Source organism: Carassius auratus, unplaced genomic scaffold (genome assembly GCF_003368295.1).
Source record: "Carassius auratus strain Wakin unplaced genomic scaffold, ASM336829v1 scaf_tig00014207, whole genome shotgun sequence".
Lineage (NCBI taxonomy): Eukaryota > Metazoa > Chordata > Actinopteri > Cypriniformes > Cyprinidae > Carassius > Carassius auratus.
In genome coordinates this window covers 498,193-517,186 of record NW_020524479.1, presented here as the reverse complement: position 1 = coordinate 517,186, position 18,994 = coordinate 498,193, and the positions used below count along the sequence as shown (strand labels likewise).

At 36.8% G+C, this 18,994-nt stretch overlaps 1 protein-coding gene across 1 annotated transcript in view; it reads right to left on the bottom strand.

The window, feature by feature from the left end:
- Positions 1-18,790, bottom strand: part of LOC113074279 (regulator of G-protein signaling 20-like) — a 96,871-nt gene extending 78,081 nt beyond the window's left edge. The window contains exons 1-3 of the mRNA XM_026247039.1: positions 18,091-18,790; positions 14,873-15,057; positions 12,939-13,019 (exon numbers count right to left, since the gene is read on the bottom strand). Coding sequence (XP_026102824.1) covers positions 12,939-13,019; positions 14,873-15,054 — 263 coding nt within the window. The 5' untranslated portion in view covers positions 15,055-15,057; positions 18,091-18,790. The remainder of the gene's footprint in view (positions 1-12,938; positions 13,020-14,872; positions 15,058-18,090) is intronic.
- Between the last annotated feature and the right edge of the window lie 204 nt (positions 18,791-18,994).

The window sequence follows — 18,994 nt, the reverse complement described above, 5'->3', positions numbered from 1 at the left end:
CTCCGCCCTGACCACACGGTTGTGGTGGTCTTCTGCTCCGCCCTGGGGGACTCCGGCCTCGACCACAAGGACGTGGTGGTCTTCTGCTCCGCCCTGGGGGGCTTCCGCCCTGACCACACGGTTGTGGTGGTCTTCTGCTCCGCCCTGGGGGGCCTCTGTCTCGACCACATGGTTGTGGTGGTCTTCTGCTCCGCCCTGGGGGGCGTCCGTCCCGACCACACGGTTGTGGTGGTCTTCTGCTCCGCCCTGGGGGGCTTCCTTCCTGATCTCCTGTGTTTTGGTTGTTGTTTTTGCTTTTTGTTTTTGTGTTCACTCCTGTTCCTGTTCCTCTCTGTTTTTCTGGCCCTCCGTCCCTCCCCCTGAGCCTCCTCCTGTCCGCCTCCCTCCTGGTCTCTGTTTTTGGTCTTGTCATGGAGCGTCTGGGAGCCGCTCCGTAGAGGGGGGGTATTGTCACATTGTCTGGGTTGTGTTCCCTGGGTATCCACTAGATGTCATCCTTCCTCATTGGTGTCTGTCACTCCATTAACCACATTCCTCACGTCTCTGCCTAAATCATTGCACCCAGCTGTCACTGATTATAAATCATCACACTTTGTCAATTTCCCATTAGCGTTCGTCTCTCCCTGTGTATTTATACCCGGTCTGTCTTAGTATGTGTCACAGAGTCCTTGTTTAATTCATGTCCGTCAGTTCGTGCCCTTGCCTTGTGTTCTTGTTTGCTTTATGTTTGGATTGATGTTTTGGTTTCGACTCATGCCTAGACTGTTGATTCTCTTTGGATTACCCCTTAATAAAGACGTACTCACAATTGGTTCTCTCTCCGTGAATCCTTGTATCACCGGTCATGACATCATTAACCTCCAATTATAAAATTACAAATTACAGCAGATTCATTTGAAATATCCACTCCTGTACTTCCTTTGCAAAGTCATCAGACGATCTCTTGTCGGAGGACAGAATATTGAGAAGCGTTATATCACAACCGATGGCGGTAATGAACAAATTTAGTTTGTGATCTTGTCAGAAGACATTCCCCTACTATAATGCATTACAGGCTTGAGTGGCTCGTCAGAATTCAATGTATGTAGCTTTTGGTTGAACTACACTACTACTTGCAGGAAAGAGTAGTTAGCTACTGGAAAAGCTACACTTTTTTTTTTTTACTGTCACACTGCTGAAAAATGTAGTTATGGTATCAGCTTTGCTACTACGTTAACAGAGTCGCTACTTCCACATTTATTTAGCAATTAATTTGATTAATTCATTGAAACATGTAGTTAATTAGATTTAAAAAAATTGACTGAGAGCACTAATATTTTTGTCACATGGTCGTGGTTGTATTAACTGCGCATGAAGAGTAGAAGTAAAGAAGGTTTTTAATAAACATCAACACACATTGAACATTCAAATTAACATTAATCCAGGATGAAGAATAGACAGAAACTGAGGGCTTATAAAAGACAGGCAATCTAAGGAGCAAACAAGACAATTAATACAACACAGGTGGAAACAAATAATAACAAATGAAGACAGGAAACAGGAAGAACAAAATAAGATCAACATTCAAGTGATATAGATACAGGCCTGTCAAAGTTAATGCAACGCGTTAACGCATGTGATTAATTTTACAATCCTTAACTCAAAATTACTATTGCTTCTCTGCTTATGATCAGATCATTTTAAGACGCTAAACTCTGGGAAAGTTTTCAGTCCAATGATCCAGGAAGAAAATGCATTCAAACAATCCGTCCAAAACAGCACTAATATATAAGGAAACCAGGCTGATTACATCAGAGATTGAAGAGAGAACAAAGACTCACGTTGTGTTTTCAGTGAATTATTAATTCCAGTGTGTCTTGCTTTTAAACAGGAGCTCTGTCATATTGTTTGACTGTCTCTGAAGAGCGCGAGCCCTCACAGTCGTGGTGTGTGAAGTACAGACTGAAGGGATAGTCAACATCCCACCGCTGTATGGACAGATGAGATACAAACTATGTTTTTCTTTGACTGGAAAACATTTTTCTCACTAGTAAAGTTTTGATGGATGAAGACTGCAATCAAGATTAATGATATTGTTTTAATAATTTAATAATACGAGTAAGATTGATATTGATGCACTGATCACAGATTGTATTTATGCACCGGCACGGACATTTCCGTGCATTCACATTGTTTCCCACACTGATTTGTGATGATGTTTTGATTTGTTTTGATTTGATGTATATTGCTGTGTCATCTGTTAGTTATACTGTATGGATCCATGTGTACTGTAGTAGATAAATGCAGGCAACATGTGGTTGGGTTTAGGGTTTTTCTGTTCAGTGTGACAATTTGATTTCTCTAAAATGTAAAAAAAAAAAAAGCCATACATACATACATACATGCGCATATATATATATATATATATATGGTGTATTTTTGGAGAGCCTACATAAAATGTATTACACATAAAAATTTAGGCTGCAAGGGCCTAACAAACTATGGAACACCCACACACACATGTACCTGTTGACTACCAGGTACACACACATGTTAAGTGTGGGTTAAAAAAACAAATAGTAATACCAGTACATTTTGGCCTTGTTTTAACCTTCTGGGTAATTGTTCCAGTCCCCATGAGTAAACAAGCTTATAAATCACACAGAATGGAGTGCAATGAAAATTTGAAATAACAGAAAATTTCCTGTGATGAGTAGATTTAGGTGTAGGGTTGGTATAGGATGATAAAAAATACTGTTTGTACAGTATAAAAAAAAAACATTCCGCCTATGGAGAGTCCCCGTGTGTGTGTGTGCACATGTTTCTGTGACATATCAGGACACAGCTTTGTATAATGACATGGGTATGACACAGGTATTACAAGGAGAGGGTGAGGACTTATGAGGACATAACCCATGTCCCCAGATTCAAAACGCTTAGAAACCATATAGAATTAGTTTTTTTTAAAAATGAAAAGTAAAAATGCACAAAGTTTCCTCTTAGGGTTAGGTGTAGGGCCATAGAATATACAGTTTGTACAGTATAAAAACCATTATGCCTATGGGGTGTCCTCACTTTTCACAAAAACAAACGTGTGCGTGTGTGTATATGCGCATCTTGTGCTGGCAAAATGAGTCTGAATGCGCACCTGTTAATTTTGAGCTACAAAGAAAATGAAGGATTTCACAAAAATATTTCCTTAAACCCTTGTCTAACAATCCCAATGCTTCAAATAGTAATTAAACATCTAAAATAATATTTATTGTACGTTTTCTGAGAAGAGTACCATTTTCTCTTCTATTAAGTAGGTTATTCTCGCAAACATAATCTGGTATGTTTTAAGTGGATGTTTGGGGAATTGTTGGGGAAAAAACTCTAATTTGTAGCATTAAATTAGGTCCATGTAGTAATATCTGTCTCAATGTTAAACTTATAACATTCAACTCTATTTACATCAACTAAAAGAGGGTTAGATTATACGTGAGATCCCGGAGTGTTCAAAAAGATGAGACAGACAACAATTGAAAATTAAATGTGTATTTACAATATTCACAAGGAACTAATCCTAGGCTGTTAAAAGCACACAGTCTTCAGTTCCATACCATTAACAAAAGTCCTTAAGAAAACCTTAAGAGTGTTGTAAGTATTGTAAGTATCAATGTGAATGTCCCAGAGGTGTCCACCAAAGTGATAATACAAAGTGCTGGAACGGTGAGTCCACAAAAGTAACGCTGCTATCCAGTATGCAGGTGATCGCCAAATGGTCATGAGCAATGACCTTACTTGTTTGGAATGCTGCCTCCTTTATACTTGCTATATACCCGAATCAGACCCAGAGACACTTGGCTTGTTCTATTTCATGTGGCGCCACAAACATCAGCTGCAGCCTGACTTTTGACTTTGTTTTGACTTCCAAAAGAGGAATCTAGAAATCTGTGGTTAAGTTGCATTTACAACACTGTTCCAGAACAGTTCAACTCAAATATTCAGATGTGTGCGGTGCACATTATGGAGGACTTTTTTCTGATCCTGGGAGGGTAGACTACAATGCCTGCTGTTCTGACTCACAGACTGTAAGTACATTTTCAAATTTAAAGGTTTTTAGAGTAGTGCTTGTTGTTTGTCATTTCTCCGATCACAAATGCAGACATGGTTTTATGTTTATGTGGTGCGATGCAACAACGCGTAAAAAGACAGTGTAAGTCATTATAATCCCTAATTATGTCCCCAATTGATACAACACATGCTTAGTTTGTAATGGGTTTTATTTGTTTTGTGTCATCGCACCAGTGTTCTGCGGATTGATGTTGCCCTGTAAGATTTTGCTACCGTCCATTAAAACTTATTGTAGCACAATTCAGAAGCAAAATCCTTTATTAACATGTACAACTACCCCAGCGGTTCTAAATTCCAGTCCTCTTGCCCCCCAGCTCTGCATATTTTGCATTTCCCTTTTTGTTAACACACCAGATTCAGATAATCAGCTCATTAGAAGTGAGCTCAGTGCTTGAACTGTGTTCCAATTGACATGGTCCCTACATAGTGTCCATTGCTCCCTAATCCCTGAACACAAGAAATCTGTTGAAGTTTACCTCACTTCTCAACATTCATTCACAGATTTGCACCATGCAATAGCTTCACACAGGGACAGTTGTGACGTATACCTCTGTAAATAAATATAATTTAAATTCACGGCTTGCAGGCTTAAATGCACTTTAAATAAAACATACTGTTTACATTTGCTTGGAACTGAAATCATAGTGAAATAACCTGTGTGTTGAAAAACCCATGACATAGTGATTATAGCTCCACCAACTATTGCCAGCTGCACCCTATTCTGGCTCCAGTTAAGAGCCTTTAAGAAGGGTTGCTTCAGTGCAGCTATCAGTTCACTACTCTTTCATATGGTGTTGTGGCTGTGTACAGATGTAAGTACAGATGTAAGTTTATTGTTTGTTTGGGATTCTTGTTTGTAATTCCTTTTTGATTGTTTAACTTTATCAATCTTGTTTAAGTTCCGAAACCAGTCTTATACACCTGTGGAAAGAATTTTATACTGGCATTGCTGAAATAAAACTTGCAAATGGATGTTGTCTCAAGGTGTTTTAACTGACATCCTATAGTAATGCTCTCCCTATGAATAAGTAGTATCCTAAGAGTCTTTTACACTGTAACTTCCACTTCGCAGGCCACTTTCATTCAAATAGAACAAAATTCTGAAATGATAAGTGAAACATACAAAATGTGAAGAGCAGGGGGATGCAAGGACTGGAATTGAGAACCACTGACCTACCCCAACCCTAAACCTACCCTTACAGTAGGATAAATACAGTGTTGGTAGCATGATCGGATAGGTAGCATTATTTGTTAGAACACCGGGAGACGGCATCACAGTACGGTAAGAGGTGTAACATTTGTTACAAGCTTGAGGTATTCAGCCTATCACAACGCACTGGATAGCTGGCCAATCAGAGCACACCTTGCTTTTCAGACTGATAAAAATGATGCGTTTCAGAAAAGCGGGGCGGAACAATAATGTAAATTGTGTGGAAAATGTGTTTTTTGAACCTTAAACTGCATAAAAGTTTCATTACAACAAATACACAAAATAATGTTATTTTTAGCAACATAATATGACCCCTTTAATGTTGGCAGGAGCCGTGTAAATGCTGGCTACCATAACTGAAAAAAGGCCAATGAAACAGACAGAGGATTTCACAAACACAAAACTTCTGAAGATAACTTTTTTCATACACAATGTGGAAGTTGAGGAAAATACTTCTCACCTCTGATTAAAAACAGACCAACTGTAAAAAAACAAAAAAACAACAGGCACTTCTTGTCCTACATCATGGACTTTATTTGCTTTATGGAAAATCGGCTACTTTTATGGGGAAAATTGGTTGCTTCTGACAACATTTTGGAGGGAGACAGAAACCTTTTTATTTTATTGCTGGACTATACAATGAAAAATAATTCACTTTTTCACTGCTGATGTAGTGGAAATACTTAAATGCCACTTTTACCAGTCATGATATTTAAAATGAGCTCACAATTTTACTAAATGAAGCAGTGATCATTAAAGAATTGGATGACTCCTATTACACATTAAAGGGGTCATACGATGTTGCTTCAAATAACATTATTTTGTCTTTTTGGTGTAATGAAATGTGTTTAAGGTTCAAAGAAGACATTATTTTCAAAATACTGTACATTATTGTTTTCTCCTCTATGCCCCGCCTTCTGAAACACGTCGATTTGTTCATGGCTAATCCCTAGGGCTGTGCAAAAAATCAAATGCGATTTTCATGCACATCTCATCAATAAAGACGCTCCTGTAATTAGAAGTATATCTCCAGCACGTGCGTTCAGATCAGGGTTGCCAGTTTGCCACAACAAATCCTGCCCTGTAGCCTCTCAAAACTAGTCCAAAACTAGTCCAATCGCGCTTCCAGAAGGTTCCCAGATAAAAATTGCTTCCTGGGGTTAAAATATAAGTTTTTTTTAGCAGGGTTGCCTTGGTAAAATTTGCATTTTAGGGGCTAAATATCACGTTATTTGTATAGGGGTATAATTCACTGACAATCTACACAAAATCGATGTTAAAATCACAGGCCATTCTTTGTCGATTTTGAAAATTATTTTGTGTTAGTTGTCAGTAGACTACGGCTCTGTGTAGTAACTGCCGCTCCACCTGAACCAGTGTTGCAAATCTGCGATTTTTTTTCATGTCCGTGGTTTGAAGCAACCCCAATACCAATAATGTGATATTTAGCCCTTAAAATGCGAATTTTACCAGGGCAACCCTTCCAAAAAAATTATATTTTAACCCCGGGAAGCAATTTTTATTGGGGAACCTCACGGAAACGCGATTGGGCTAAGAAGCAACTAGGCAGGATTTGTTGTGAAAACCTGGCAACCCTGATCTGAACGCACGTGCTGGAGAAATACTTCTAATTACAGGAGCATCTTTACTGATGAGATGCGCATGAAATTCACATTCGATTTTTTGCACAGCCCTACTCATCCCTCTGAAAAGCGAGGTGTCTTCTAATTGGTCAGCTATCTAGTGCATTGTGATTGGCCAAATGTTTCAAGTGTCTGACGGAAATGTTACACCCCTCAACATACACAGTTATGACATGTCCCTGTCAGAACACCGGCATGGCAGGACAAAAACAATAAAACCCATTATAAACTAGGCAGTTGTCCAGTGGGAGCATAATTACTGATTATAATGACATATACTGTCTTTTTACACATTGCATATCTTGCCTTGCAAATATAAAACCATGTCTACTTGTGATTGGAGAAATGATAAACAACAAGTGCTACTCAGCACTGCTCAAAACTCTCGTTTGAATCATCAGTGGCAAATAATTTACATATGTAATCCTACTTCCATACCATGGAAGTCATAAATGCCAGACTATCCTTCCAAAGAGTGAGGAATGGCCAGTGGCTTGAGTGAGCGGTAGCCAGCAGCTAGAAAGAAAAACAGCCTGGGGATTGAGTGAGTAACGGCCCGTGGCTTCAGTGAGCAGCAGCCAGTGGCTATAACGAACCGCCGGCTGATTCGACGAAGGGGCGGCCTGGCGTTGTGCAAAACCACATGTGACGACCCAGGGCTGGACTCTGCTTCGTCCACAGTTAAAAGCCGATCTGGCATCCACAGTGCGAAGTTGATATATTTCCTCAGCGACCAGCTCTAGGCATGACGTAGCGGATATCGTCCTCTTCTGGAAGGCCAAACAAAGTAGATTCACTTTCAAAATGAAACACACAGCTTCTCCCTGAAATTGTGCTGGCGGCAACATAGAGAATAAAACATACGCCTTCTTTCTTTGCATGAACATTTGGGCAGTTTTGCAAATCTTCCAACATAGTGACGTAGGTTATTTGGGCGTGTTTAAACGAGCTGTTTTAGGGGAGCGTGGCAGAGTCTTAACTTTGATAAAGAATCTCTTTTTGGTTTTGAGACTTTGGTCTTTGCAACTTTACAGATCATCTTTATGCACCAATAGCTTGTAACACTCCAAAGAGAAAGGAAACATTTAAATTGCCTCATATAACCCCCTTTAAAAGTAGAAGGAGCCTACAAAATGCAAATTATATAAATCGTCATTCGGTTTAGGAATTAGAATGTGTCCTAAAAAGCAGTGGAGTTGCCGTTAACTGTAGCCACTACTGAAATAAGTGATGGGCAGACACTGACAAATACCATTTTAGCAAAGCTAAACAAAATTGGTCTTAACCCATCAAAGATTCATAGCCAAGTATATGTCCCAGTTTTTTAGCTTGTGTGCTTAGATGGTCACCAGAGGACACGGTGTCTTTTGTTTAAAGGGATACTCCACCGTGTTTTCATATTAAACTATGTTTTTCCCGTACCTAAGATGAGTTGATACATACCTCTCTCGTCTCAGTGCGTGCACTCGATCGCTTTGGCGCGCGGTGACACTTTGAAAGCACTTAGCTTAGCCTATTCATTCAATATGGGCCAAGCAGACAAGCTACCAAACACCTCCACGTTTTCATGGCAAGTGCTTGTAAGCACTTCGTCTTGGCGCAGTAATATCTTCACTCGTGAAAAATCCTCTCACCGGCCCCCGCTCCCTCTAGTGAAGATATTACTGCGCCAAGACGAAGTGCTTACAAGCACTTGCTATGGTATTCCGCCACACAATATAGTTATCTATAGTGAAGATATTACTGCGCCAAGACGAAGTGCTTACAAGCACTTGCTATGGTATTCCGCCACACAATATAGTTATCCATTTTACACACTTAGAAAAGCGCAACGTTTTGTTTTGTGTTACCGTCCTAGGTCGAGTTCCACTATGCGAGTAACTGTATTTAAATAGGGAAAACGTGGAGGTGTTTGGTAGCTTCTCTGCTTGGCCCACATTGAATGAATGGGCTAAGCTAAGTGCTTTCAAAGTGTAACCGTGCGCCAAAGCGATTGAGTGCACGCACTGAGACGAGAGAGGTATGTATCAACTCGTCTTAGGTAAGGGAAAAACATAGTTTAATATGAAAACACGGTGGAGTATCCCTTTAAGCACATGGCTTGTTGTGTGATTGTTTGTGCCATGTGCTCTCTCCTGTCTATTGTCTGACCCCGCCCATCTTGTTAACCCATTATTGTAACAGTGATTCCAGCCACAAGGATATGCTGTTTTATTTCAAATCTAAGCTAAATAAATGTAGAAACAGCACATCCTTGTGGTGTGGATAACACAAAAGAGCATACACAGCACAGTCGTGACACAGAGGAGAGATCGTTGATGAAGGACTTATTAAATTAAGTCATTATTTTTGTTTACTTTACGTACAAAAAGTGTTCCCATTGCTTCACATAACCCAGATTACATATCTGATGGCAGATGGAGTATTCTGACAATGACTTTGCATACCTTTTATGGACCTTGAAACTGTTATTTACTTGGCGGTCTATGAGACAGTCTCAAGCCTCAAGGTTTCATCCAGAATGTGTTAAATTGTGGTCTGAAGACAAACAGATCTTTTACGGGTTTGGAACAACATGGGGGTAAGTGATTAATGACAAAATGTTCATTTTGGGGTGGAGAAACCCTTTCACTTTAGATTATGTTTATCATATTTAGTTATGTGTTTTATTTAATTTATGTAAGCTTAAATATCACTCTTGGTTATTAGAAAGGTATTACAGTATATATTTGTCACCCGTTTTGATTTTGTTGTGACGTGATGTAATATTGATTAGTTCATTAAATAACTGATCATCATATGTATTACATTACATTCATTTGTCTCCACCTACAGGCATCAGTACACACTATAAAATGTTTGGTTAAAAATAACCCAACCTGTGACCCAACTATGGGTTGGTATAGCACCTTCCCATCTATGGGTTATTTAAAAGTTACAGTTGAGTTAATTATTTATATTAATTAATATCAGTATTTTTTATAAAAAAAAAAAAAAAAACTTAATACAACCATATTTTTAAACTACTTTGTTGTGAATTACAGATTTAATTTTAATATGCAAATAACACATTTACAAATATATTTTGAAATATTTTATTTAAAATGTACAAGAATGTGTAAAAATACAACTGACATTTTCAAGATGTACAAATGTGTCAATTCATATTCATATCAAAACACACAAATGTGCAAATACAGTTCACAGCTATGGCCTAATGATTAGAGAGTTGGACTTGTAACCCGAATGTCGCAGGTTTGAGTCTCGGTGCTGGAGGAGTTGTAGGTGGAGGGAATGAATGAACAGTGCTCTTTTCACCCTCAATACTCATGACTGAAGTGCCCTTGAGCAAGTCACAGTTGCTCCCCAGGTGCTGAATATGGCTGCCCACTGCTCTGGGGGTGTGTTCACGGTGTGTTCACTTCTCACTGCTGTGTGTGTTTGTGCACTTGGATGGGTTAAATGCAGAGCATCAGTTCTGAGTATGGGTTACCATACTTGCCAAATATGACGACTTTCAAATAAAATGAACATAACATAATAAAACAAAAAAATAATCATAAAATCAAGTAATAATAATAAAAACTATACTGCATTTCAAATATACATTTCAAAGAAATGTTTGAAACACAGATCGACTCCTTGTAATATCATCTCCTTTTCCATCGCCTCCTCGTTTAAAATAATAAAAACTTGGGAGGAGTTTTCCTTGTCACCAAGCACCAGGACGTGTGGATTCTGGCTTGTCTCGTGATTCAAGTACAGCACTAATTAGTGCCAACCTTAAAAGAATAAAAAAAGGTTCAGTTAACATGCATTGTGATGATATTTCATTGATACACTCACTTTACAAATGAGTGAATTTAAATGAGTTAAAAGTTATAGTGAATTTAAATTGGTTAAAGTGTTAATTCACCCAAATTTTACATTGTCATAATTTTTTTTTTTTTTTTTTAAATATCTTCTTGGAACGATTTGTATTGTAAAACGTGTCTTATAATGTGAGTAAATTTTACCACAATTTACCCTTTAACAGATATGGACTTGTAGGGAGGAACAAAAGTACACTGTAAATGAAAGGAAGCTTTGTTGGACGGAATGCGGCAATAAACTTATTTCACTTCATTTGTCCTTTTTCATAATTTTTGGAAAGTCATAGGTCTAAGTAAAATTGAAAACTTATGTATCATTAATTTAAATAGGTTACTTTACCTTGAAATGTTTCAGTTAACAGGCAGAAATTCTATTGTTGCAATTTTTCCTTCACGAAAAAGTCCATTGTCTAAAACACAAGTATAAACACATTTAGTACAACACATTTAAAAACATGTCAATGAATCTAGCTTCATAACAGAAATTTCTGTAATAATAGGCTATTCTAATAGATGCATGACAAAATTCAATATGAATGAACCATAACACTTTTACCACAGGTAATTAGTGCTGGTGCACTAAGACGAATATGACTTCTGTTTTACGCTCCCTCTTAAAGGTTGGTTGTAGGAGTAACGTTATGTAAATTTGGGGCACTGGTATAAATTTCCGCTGAAAGAGCAGACTGCCTCACGACTGCGCGCTTTTCTTTCGTCTGGGTTTTGAACTTTTATTACAGAAAATTGCAGGTTCATTCAAACGATTCTCACGGAGTCTGTTGTCTGTCGCATGACTGTGTGTGAGCTCAGATTAATTCTAATGATTTTGTCAAACTTTCACATTTCACCAGACATTTTTATTAACTGCAAGTAATACTTGTCTAAAAAGTTTTGCAGCTAATCTTTTAATGTATTAATCCTGGTGAACAAACAGGAATGGCATTCATTTACAATCGATTTGATTCTATGGGGCAAACAAACAGACTTATGGGAATACAAACTTTTTTTAACGTATAAAAAAATAATAATTAACGTTTTAAACACATTACTTAATGTTATAACAGTTATATACATCATACGATTATATTAACAGTTACTTACTTTTCATAATAATGCAGGCTGCCGCTGATGTCCACGCTGAGTCTCTGACTGGACTGTTAAAATTTGAACCGGAGTGAAGCGGGAAACATATTTAACCCAACAGCTGGGTTATAACTAAAAATAACTCAACGACGAGAAAAAAAATGACCCAACAAATTTAGAGATAACCCAACACATTGACCCAATATGTGTAACCCAACAGTTGGGTTAAAAAAACAACCCAACGTTTTTTACTGTGTTTGTATTGTGGTCACTGAACAAATTAGTGAAGGTGTCTGAAACAACATTTTGGTAAATTAATTCAAGAGACTCCAGTCACTGGAGAAAATTTAAATTCCAATGACTAGAAAGAATGTGGCTTGAAAAAATAAATATATTTTTTTTATATTTAAAGGTGCTGTAGGGAACTTTTGTAAAAAAAAATATTTTTTACATATTTATTAAACCTGTCATTATGTCCTGACAGTAGAATATGAGACAGATAATCTGCGAAAAAAATCAAGCTCCTCTGGCTCCTCCCAGTGGTCCTATTGCCATTTGCAGAAACTCCATCGCTCCCGGTAAAAAATAACCAATCAGAGCTGCGGTCCATAACTTTGTGTGTGTTCAAAATGTAGAAAAATGTATATAATAAGTGAGTACACCATGAATCAATTTTCCAAACCGTGTTTTTGGCTTGTCCTGAATCACTAGGGTGCACCTATAATAAGTGTTTATATTCTGACAATTTTAGATTGCTTCGGGGATACCGCGGTGGAGTAACCCAGTACCTTTGTGATTCTTCATAGACATAAACAGAGAGAAGTAGTTCCAGCTACGATGTTCTTCCGCAAGGCGCAAGCAGTTCTGTTTATTAACCGCTAGAGCGTCAAAAGTTCCCTACCGCAGCTTTAAGTAACATTCAAGAAACATTAAAAAAATGACCCCATTCAAAATTCCTAAGAGGAAAGTTCATAAAAGTTAAACCTCTTTGCAATATCATGTAATTTAAAATATTACATTTATAATACAACTTACATTTGGTTGGTATCAACGTCCTCTTCTTTTTCGAAATTTGTCGTCAGAATTCCTTCCTCCTTAGCAGAGCGTGCTGTAAGACTACATACACACACACACACTATAAAAACATGTTTTTTTTTGTGACGCATGAACATCCACTGTGTGACACTTGAAAGTCTCAGGAGAAGGATAATAGATGAGCACTTCTAAGCTCATTCTAATTGGCCTTAATGAAGTTTCCTAGCACACGTTTACTCTCATGAGAAAATCTCACAACAGTGGTAAAAAAAAAACAAAAAAAACATCAGAACAATTTCACCCAAAATGCACTGCAAAACAATCTGAGGGTTTGTGACAACTTGAGGGTAAGTAAATAAAGGAATTTTCATTTTTGGGTGAACTATCCCTTAAATTGTCCTCAGAGGTTATAAATCCAAAAGCTAGCTCAGTGGAAAACTAGTTCAATGCAGAAGAGAGCAGAGACATGTTGCACAAAGCATGTTTCGTATTTTTTTTTTCATCCAGGTACGTTTGCGTTTAGTTTGAGCAAATTCTGAGGAGTTTCTGGTATCAAAAAGGGTTGGTTTTGAGTGGGTTGTCACCATAGTAAATTACAGAACACCGCTACCTTGCTCCAGAGCAAGTTTTATTCTGGGTTAGAGATCACAAACCCAAATTGGACTAATCAGCTGTAAGCAAAGTAACATATATCTGATTCAATATAGCCACTCCTCCATCGCTCGCTTCAAATGAAAGCAGCTTACAGTCAAATAATTTTAGAGACAAAATTTTCAGACTACTTTGAAACTCTGAGATTGTTCAGATAGCTACATGCAACACACCACATGTGTTTTATTCCAGACTATATAGTCCTGTTGAAAGCGTGCTTCTTTACTTCAGGAATTATAGTATCTAACCTGCCTGGCCTGCCACAAAGGAGGTCTGTGGATCCGCCTTACTAGAAGTCCCTTGAGCTTCCTATCTATCTTGAGCTTCACTGTTATTATATATTTATTTGTTTGTTTGTTTTTTTCATTGGTTTCTTGTTGGGCTATGTTCACGGCAAAGTAAAACTTACATATTCAATGATCCTAGGCTTGATAATACTGTCCAATGTATGATGCACTCATGTTTCTTAATAGAGGTTGACAAATTTTGCAGATTAATCGGCACCAACACTAGATTGAAGGAACTATCAGCTATTGGCAAAATCTGCTCCATGCCAATAGTTTTTTGGGGTCTTTGCTGGAGTGCTAAGGCTAGGTTTACATGACAATGGTGTAGTCAAAGATTGAAAAGTTTTGCCCTTGTGTTTTTAAAAATTTCACATATACACGACAACATTCGAGATCATTTGTTCATTTGTTGACTAGATGGTGCATTAGTGGAAAAAGGACAGCAGTATGTTTGCTGTCAAGCAGTGGTCTATAAAGTATCTGAAAGTCATATTCAAGTATAAGTACAGATATCTTACCAGAAAATTACTTTGGTAGAAGTTGAAGTCACCAATTAGGATATTACTTGAGTAAGAGTCTTAAAGTATGTGATATTTATTGTACGCAAGTACAAAAAGTATTTTTTTTTATCTATGTACAGCAGCATAATTTCACAAATCTACAGTCACGCCATTTTGCTTTAAATTTTTATATTATACATGCTAATTAAAATAAAAAATAACTGCTCATGCTACAAATGCATAGCTTCTTTGTTCAGATTTTGATTAAAATGCAGTGGTTGTTTCTTATTTCAAACGGCTACAGACATTTATGTTTGAGGTCAATTTGCCTGTTATAGAGGCAATAAACAACAATAACAAAAACAAAAAGCCTAAACAGGGGGGTGGGGGGGGGTATATGCTGAGCTAATATGCTAATGTTATGACTTAGTAAGCCAGGCAGCCTATTGAGAAACCATGTTCTATTTCATGTAAAACATTTAAAGAGGTTTCTTACCAAGAACAGCTGCAGCAGCAACACCAACAGAAGCAGCAGGCATTTGAGGGAGAGTTAAACAAGCCAACCGTTTGGGTGTTCACACTTCTCAAGGTGTGAGTGTTAGGGGGAGTATTCTGCACTTGGGTTGAATTTCCAGCATTCTGTGGTGGACATTTTCCCATCTCCAGTTCAGACCCCATTAGCTACAGACAGAACTTTCAGTTTACCAAAATGCTTCACACAAATGAAAACATGATCTGTGCAAGAGTTACCAGGGTCATTCCATGAAATTGGTGCTTTTTCCACTTGGAAAAAATAAAAAAATAAAGTAAGTTTAAAGGGGTCACATGATGCGATTAAAGTTTTTGGGTTGTTTTATTTGGAGTGTTACAAGCTCTTGGTGCGTAAAGAAGATCTGTCAAGTGGCATAGACTAAAATTCAAAGGGATATTAATCATCAAAGTGAAGCCCCCCTAAAATGCCTCATTTAAACATGTCCCCACATATCAAAAAAGTGTGGGGATATGGAAATATTTGTGTAATGCCGCCCAAATGTTCATGCAAAGAAAAGCTGTGGTTTCCAGTCACAATGCACTGGGTCAGTTTACCAATCAGAGCAGACTGCTCTTGGTGGAAGGAGGGAAAACGATGTATTTGAGAGAGGCGGGGCATAGTCCAAAATTATGTGTTTTTTTAACATTAAATCATGTCAACATATTCTGTTACACCAAATACTCAAAATAATGATCTTTAAAAAAAGCTTCATATGACCCCTTTTATTAAAATTGTTTAAATATCCATGAAATGAAGACACCTTAAAATGACAAGAATTTGTATTGTGCCATCTCAGGCATGAATTTATTACTCATCCATGTAATTTATTATTTTATGACTATATTTCTACCTCATGTTTTTGGATTTTTGTCAAACCCTGTTACTAAGTGTTACTAGATACTATAGTTTAATTAGAACTGTGTGATAGTTTTCACATACATACGAGCAGCACTTTAGTCCCTCTTTTCACTGAAATTGTTTTAAATTTATGTATTTTTTAATTTCTTTCAAATAATATATATTTTTATATTTGTCATTCAGATGACAAAGAACATCCTAATTGTGTAGGGTGGTGAACACGTCAAATAAGATTTTTTATTTTTTTTTGCTCCAAGAGAGATATTAAAAAAGGTCTTTGTCCAAAATAAAATACAGTTTAAGTTAAATAGGAAAAACCTAGAAAGCTATTTATAATATAATATAATATAATATAATATAATATAATATAATATAGACCAGATACGATGATCTCTCATATATATATATATTCACCAGACTGACCAAATTAATTAACAGGGATAACAGGACATAGGTCTGCAGTCACTTTGCTGCTCTTGTTAATAATTTAATTTGCATGGATGCATATTGACAATGAGTTATGGAAAAAAAAATATATATATTGAGACCGATCATCCTATCTGGTCTTTAGCAACAATAGTAATAGTAACAGTACCAATAATACTAACTAAAATGTAACTCATGCTCATATGCCACTGAACGATATAAGCATTAGCCCAATAATACACACAAGGTGACCTTTAACAGCTATCTGCTTATTTAAAATGAAGTTCACAAAAGCACATATTGTACACTTTGACTGAGGGGATTTTACTTGTAGATACTGAGTATATTGAATGTAAGAAATAACGAGGAGTAATGTAAATAAATAATGATGAGACATACAGTCAAGCCTCATAGATAAGAGATAGAACATTATTGAGGAATGAGAGAAATATGCTTATATTTCAAGTGTTGGAATCCTGGTTGAGAGATGATGTAACCTCCTAGAAATGATGTCACTTGATTGTACATTATTTTACATGGGTTTTCTGATGAGGGTAACAGTGCTGACATGAATTCAGGGGAAACCAATAAAATGATTTATATCTTATTAAAAAAAAAGCATACTTGTGCCAAAAAACAATTAGACTATTTAAAAAAATAAACATATATTATTTTAGGATAATTTTTCTTTCATTTTGCAAATGAAAATTCCTGCTAAAAAAGAAAAAAAAAAAAATCACAGTGAGGGACAGGCCAAAAACCTTACATAATAATTATAATAGCAGGGCCAACACACTTTCAGGGACAACTTTTAATTCTAAATAAGAACATTTAGATCATGGAAATTAAGTATCAAAATATTAGATATCTTAAACTTGAATAAATAATAAATAAACATAAAAAAAAAGTACAAAAAAAGAAAGAAAAAAAAAAAAAAAATCACAAATATTTGCATCTACAGATTTTTCCCTGACCTAGATTTTTCTGTAAATGAAGGGTCCACAGTATTGCTGAAAAACACACTCCCTGTTTAGCTGTCAGATGTCCAGATGCACAAAGGCACAAATCCCTAAACAAGGCCTTATCTGCAGATTAAACTTTTTTTTTTTTTGTAGATGCACCTACTACACCACATTATGTATGATAAGCTGCAAAAGAGACAGGCACAAGTGGAATGCAAAAAAAAACAAAAACAAACAAAAAAAAAAAGTGAAATTTATTTTTTTTTGTAAATATGTAAATAATGGGCAATATATTGCATCACCAAATTTTTTTTAGATAATGTACATTTGTGCATCAATATATTGATTATTGCAACAGGCCTAATTTAATTAAAGTTACTTTTTTATGTAATATTTATGAGTTAATTATTTGGGACCAATTTCGGGGAATGACCCACCAATATGACAAAATTACACATTCACAGTTAATTGTGCTTAATTAATTTAAGCAACCCTCTAGGTATGAAAGAGGCCTGCAAGCCACAATACACAACAGACATGTAGCAAACATTTATATCCATATGAGACCAATTACAACAGAACACCTGAACTCATGCACAGAAGGGATCACTGAGATCACTGTTTATATTCATGCGTCTTTTTTCATAATAATAATAATAATAATTTCAAACAGCATAAATAAACTTATCAAAATGTATACACAAGCCACAAAGAGACTCGATGATGTGTGTTTTCCTAAATGTGGACGCACAGCTGCATCAATTATCTTCATTGTACTTAAGCTACTTTTTTAAAAAAAAAAAAATCATTTTATTTGTATAAGAAATGCTCGCTATATGCACGCCTCTGCAAGACTGGATGTATCTTATCTATAACGATTTGCCTCAGAATACGCAGTAATGCACACATACACTAAAACACAATAATGAAACTCACCTTTTCTCCATTGGTGTCCGGTAAAGACTAACTCCAGCCTTCGTTCACACACCCATTAACTGCAAGCTCTCGCTCAGCTTCACCATACTGCACGCATGCGCGTACATATCTGCTTCAAATGCACTCTGACGTGCACATAGCCAACCTCACATGCGCCGTTTAAATCGTCTTAATACAAGGTTTTTTTTCTCTCATAATTTTCTGCTATTTATACATATTGGAAAAACAGTGGCAATTATCTGCACCTATGTATTGTAGTATAGTAAGAAATAATAACAACGACGTGATATCTGATTTGAAAAAGTAGAGAAGAAAAAGGTTCAGCAAAACCTGGATTCGAACCCTAGTCGATCGCGTCAAAATCAAATTCAACAGGTATACCCCGAGTACTACTATGCCAGTGGAACTGGTCTGCTTTGTAATCACACTTGGTGGGTGGAGTTAGTGTAAATCTCCCAACAAGGCGACCTGGGGCCTGTACCATGATGGTAGCTGAACAAATTCAGAGTTACAGGATTCGTTTTGAGTTGACAAAAACAAGCCTCTCAAATCCGGCTTTGTTGGTACCATAATGCTGTTCATTAACTTTCTTTTTCAAATCAGGCTTTGATCCTGAGTTTGTGGAGCGCGTGCACATGAATGTGTGACATCACTGGCGAACAGCCAATCACGAGCCTTGAAACACAAAGCAAGTTTGATTTACTTCTCGCAAGAGACCCAGCGAGAATCAAAACTAAAGGTTAAAGGTTTTGCTAAAGGTTAAGAGATTGAAGAATATGACAAATTTAAATGTCATATGAAAAATAAAGGAGGACTAATAAAATAAATGATCTTGCTTCATCAGTGTAGTCACAAGTGGAACTTGTTAACTTAGTCTATAAATTTGAAAATATATGGTGATAGA